This window comes from Geotrypetes seraphini, chromosome 3 (genome assembly GCF_902459505.1).
Source record: "Geotrypetes seraphini chromosome 3, aGeoSer1.1, whole genome shotgun sequence".
In the NCBI taxonomy this organism is placed as follows: domain Eukaryota; kingdom Metazoa; phylum Chordata; class Amphibia; order Gymnophiona; family Dermophiidae; genus Geotrypetes; species Geotrypetes seraphini.
The window spans coordinates 121,148,331-121,152,803 of NC_047086.1; the positions used below are offsets into that span (position 1 = coordinate 121,148,331).

The window sequence follows — 4,473 nt, forward strand, 5'->3', positions numbered from 1 at the left end:
AACCTCTTGCGTGGTTTTGTAAAAAGCGGGGGGGGGGAGGGGAGTGAGTAGATCTTTTTTCCTAAAGAAATAAAAAGGGCAGATCTATAAATTGGCACCTCATTCAAGGAGTTCCAATTCTAAAATGGCATCTTAGTGCCAAGATTCCATCATAGAATACTAGGATAAGGTCAGTATTGATGCATGCATGAGGGGCTGCTGAAACGTTCTCAGCCCAACCAAGAATAGGTTCAATCAATGATCGGAAACAACATCAAAACTAGAATTTTGTTTCTGCAAATTAACAACAAAATAAGAAAACACTCTTTTCAGCTACAGTGCCAAAATAGCTCTCATAATTTATCACTGTATCATTTCCTCTACCATAATTTCTCCAATCCCAAAATGTCGTAGCTAAATTAGACTGTAAGCTCTTCTGAGCAGGGACCGTTTATTGTATGCTAAAATGTACAGCACTGCATACGCCTTCCAGTGCTTTAGAAATAATAAATAGTAGTAGTAGTGGTTGGTTGGGCTGAGAACCTTTCAGTAGCCCCTCGTATGTGTTGGCATGCCCTCTTTCACCATGTCAATGGCAGGTGTAAGTTGGTGCGTATAAGTACGTGAAGTGATACATATAGTTTTTAGCATTCTATAAATTCACGTGCTTAACTGGAAGTCCTTGACCTCCCTGTGCTCCGCTCCCTTGCACCATGGCACTTAAGTGCTACCCTATAGAATAATGCCTGGTGCACACAAACAATTAACTGTCAGTTTATGGCACTTTTGACATGTGTAAGACGCTCCAATTTCTAGGTGCCACTTTATAGAATTGTCCCCAAAGTGTTTCTTAGCTGTATTTTCTTTGTGTAACCATTATTCCTCTAACCTAGGCTTCTGAATCTCTCTCCTGTTTTACTCAACGTAGTGAACAATGGGTTTCACACAAGTACAACCCACGGTGATCATCTTCTTCTCCAGTTTGTAGACCTGGTTGCAGCCCTTCATCTCCCATCGCAAGACTAGAATCTCTTGTTTGATGGGTACGGAGTTCATGTTGATGTCCTCTTTCCCCTTAGAATTCACACATCCATAGTGCCGGCATTTGGCTTCAGCAATCTTACTGGGGACCCTGTGAGGATCTATATCATAGCTGCCAGGGGGAAGGAAGGATGTGGGGACAGAAGAAATCAGGTTAGTTTATATACAGAAAATATAAACCTTAGCAAAGCAGTGTATTACTTTTGTTGCATTTTAGATATTATGTCTAAGACAAATCATCAAATTGCAATTTCATAGAGCTCTGTTATTGGGAAGTAAGGAAAATCGGTGATTAAGCGCTCGGCTAAGCTAAGGACTTATCAAAGACCTTACCTCAACTGTTGTTTAACTGTGCAATTTTATTAGGATATGCGCCTGTCTGATTTTAGAATACCTGAGTATATCAGTAGCTGAGAGGAGTGTACACAATGACTAGCATTTAATCAGATGCAAAATTATGCACATACATTCTATTACATTTCATGTCAACATTTGTTCTTCAGGAAAACACACATAACTCTGAAGATCCAAAATAAACCCTGTAAAAATGTGCATTTGTATTCTTCATTTTTAAATTTTGACTAAAAATCACAACCTCCATTGCAGTTCCTTAACCACAGTTTGCTCTTAGTTACTACACAGTAGAATCTGTTACTTATTTGCTGTTGGAAGATGGACAGAATACACCACATATAAATTAACTATTCCCCCCCCCCCCTCCTTTTACTAAACCGCGATAGCAGTTAGCGCAGGGAGCCACGCTGAATGCTCCGCACTGCTCCCGATGCTCATAGAGTTCCTATGGGCGTTGGGAGCAGCACGGAGCATTCAGCGTGGCTCCCTGCGCTAATAACCGCTATTGCGGTTTAGTAGCAATATGAACAGAAAATGACCAACTGATAAGACTGCAAACAAATCTATCAGTTCAATGGTCCTGCAACTATCACTCAGAATTACGGTACTCTGAGGCCACGCCTCAAAGGACTCATAGCGTCTGACCAAAAAATGTGCATTTCCTGAGAACCTCAGACTTCAATTAACCAACTATGCCCTCAACATTCACTTCAACCAGCAAAACGTATCACAACCCGCTATATATCAGCAGTAGTTAAACACCCCATTTTCTTGGTCTTCCTGATGGGAGTCTAGTGTTAGTTTGATACTGTGGAGCAGGTGTTGCCTGGGGCTGATTTATGGAGCTTTAATCCTAGCTTTGGAAAAAATGCTTGATAAATCAGGCCCACTGCATTAAGCAAAAACCAATGCACACTGCAAAAATCCTCAGAAAGGAGTATTAAAACTAACTTTTTATTCAACTGAAATGGCATTTCATCTATCTGATTGTGCAGCTGATCAAAGCATAGATTAGAATATGGTACCTGTGCTACAAAACTATGACCATCGTAAGCGATGAAGAAATGCTGTTTCACAATAAAATATACAACAAAACAAAAACTGCAGACAAGTACTTGTCTGCAGTTTTTGTTTTGTTGTTTGCTTGCTGCAGACTTCGTTGGATTTTTCTTTTTTGCATTACACAATAAAATATAAAAACTTTATTTTCATTTGTAAGCATACTATAATAAGGTGAATGGACTATTAAATAAAATATGAATTGACACTGTTTTGGGAAGAGGAATTACTTCCATAATTAGAATTATAATTAAGACTATTGGAAGGATAATGTTCTAATTATGTTTCTATATCAATTTTTTTGAATTTATACTGCTGGTACCTGGGAGTAAATCAATAGATTCATTAAAAAGAAACATCTCTTTAATGAATATTATATGAGAAACTTTCTGGGAATATTTTCAAACATCGTAAAAAGTGTCCCTAGAAATTTAGATCTCATTAAGACATCATACCTGTAATCCCATGGTGAGAGGGAGCGGTTATTGACATCATGGCCCAGGGACTGAACTTGGTTCCTGCTGATAACACTGATGTCAACCTTGATGTGTTCAGGCAGTTTGGGGCTTATTCTGGCTGTGCAGTTACTATTCACTCTTAGAGCAGAGTCTCCCTTCTTGCTGGATGGTAATACTTTACCCCTGACCGAACTCTTCAGAGCAAATGCAAGGAGAAGCATCAGTAGCATTGACCGAAACTGCAAGAGAAGAGTGTATCTTCGTTAGTGATCTCTTTTGAACCACATCAAAACAAGCAAAGCCCAGACCTTCCTCTGGATGCTGAGTAACGCATAAACATGGCAACATGAGAAAAGCTGACCAGCAACCCAAATCGGTTTGAGAGCCCTATTATGGTTTAAAATCTGTTTTCATGCATGAAGCAGAACTAAAATATTCATTTTTAACTTCTATAAATATATTTTAATATTCTGTTGGTTAGCCTAACTCAGGAGTAGGCAATTCTGGTCCTCGAGAGCGAGAGCCAGCGCCAGGTCAGGTTTTCAGGATATCCACAATGAATATGTATGAGATGGATTTGCATGCACTGCCTCCTTGAGATGCAAATCTATCTCATGCATATTTATTGTGGATATCCTGAAAACCTGACCTGGCTCTGGCTCTTGAGGACCGGAATTGCCTACCCCTGGCCTAACTAAACAAAAAAAAAACCCAGGAAAAAACTTGCATTGATGGCAAGCAACAAGATTATGGTATAGAAGAGAGAGATTTGATGATGGACAAATTATTTACTCACACAGTCTAAAATATCAAAATGTGTGAGTGTTGTAACAGTTAAATCAAAATTTGATCTCACCATTGCTGTATTTGTTGTGAAAGTCTTCATAATTTTCTTGCTTTGTCTTCGCTCTTTATCTTTTCTCTTTGTTCACGTTGTTAAGTTGTCTGAGTCTGAATCTCAAGTGAGGGTCTTTTTATGGAGGCTTCAGGGCTTTCTAGAGTTTCCAGGTGTGATGAATTCACTACAAGATAGGAAAATATGTGTGGTGATGTGGTGGTGTCATTTCCTTCCATGTGGCTTTTGAATCTGCGCAATCATCCTTTTTGTGGTTATTATTATATCAGACTTTTTATCTACTAAAAAATCAGACCATGTTCACTGTTGGTTTGGTTACCAAGTAAATTAATTTAAACTCAATCAAACCAGTTATATGTGGGCCCTTGGACACAAATTTTACTTAACGGCATCATCTCCATTCCTTTTGTTATCAAGAGAGGGATGAGGGGCTGCCACTTGTCCATGGCACATTTTGTGTTATGTATGAAACTTCTGGCATTGAAAATTGCACCAGAACCTAGGATATTGATGGGTAGGAAAGAGTTTAAAAACTGGCATTTTTTGCAGATGATTTGATGGTAACACCAATCCTCACAGATCATTATCACACAATTTACATACTCTATATTGAATGATTTTGGCTACTTATGGATAAATGCAGATAAGTTGGAAGTTTTAATCTTGACCCAGGTTCTGAGGGAACAATGGGAAGGAGATTTCCCCTTTGATTGGCAGGGAATTGGA

The 4,473-nt window shown here is 38.9% G+C and overlaps 1 protein-coding gene across 1 annotated transcript; it reads right to left on the reverse strand.

Moving 5' to 3' along the window:
• Positions 1-894: 894 nt before the first annotated feature.
• Positions 895-3,801, reverse strand: LOC117357601 (interleukin-17F-like). Its single transcript, XM_033938426.1, has 3 exons — positions 3,748-3,801; positions 2,889-3,130; positions 895-1,132 (listed from the first exon to the last, which is right to left on the reverse strand). Exons 1-3 carry the CDS (start codon positions 3,775-3,777, stop codon positions 895-897), a joined length of 510 nt encoding a protein of 169 aa, XP_033794317.1. The 5' UTR covers positions 3,778-3,801.
• Between the last annotated feature and the right edge of the window lie 672 nt (positions 3,802-4,473).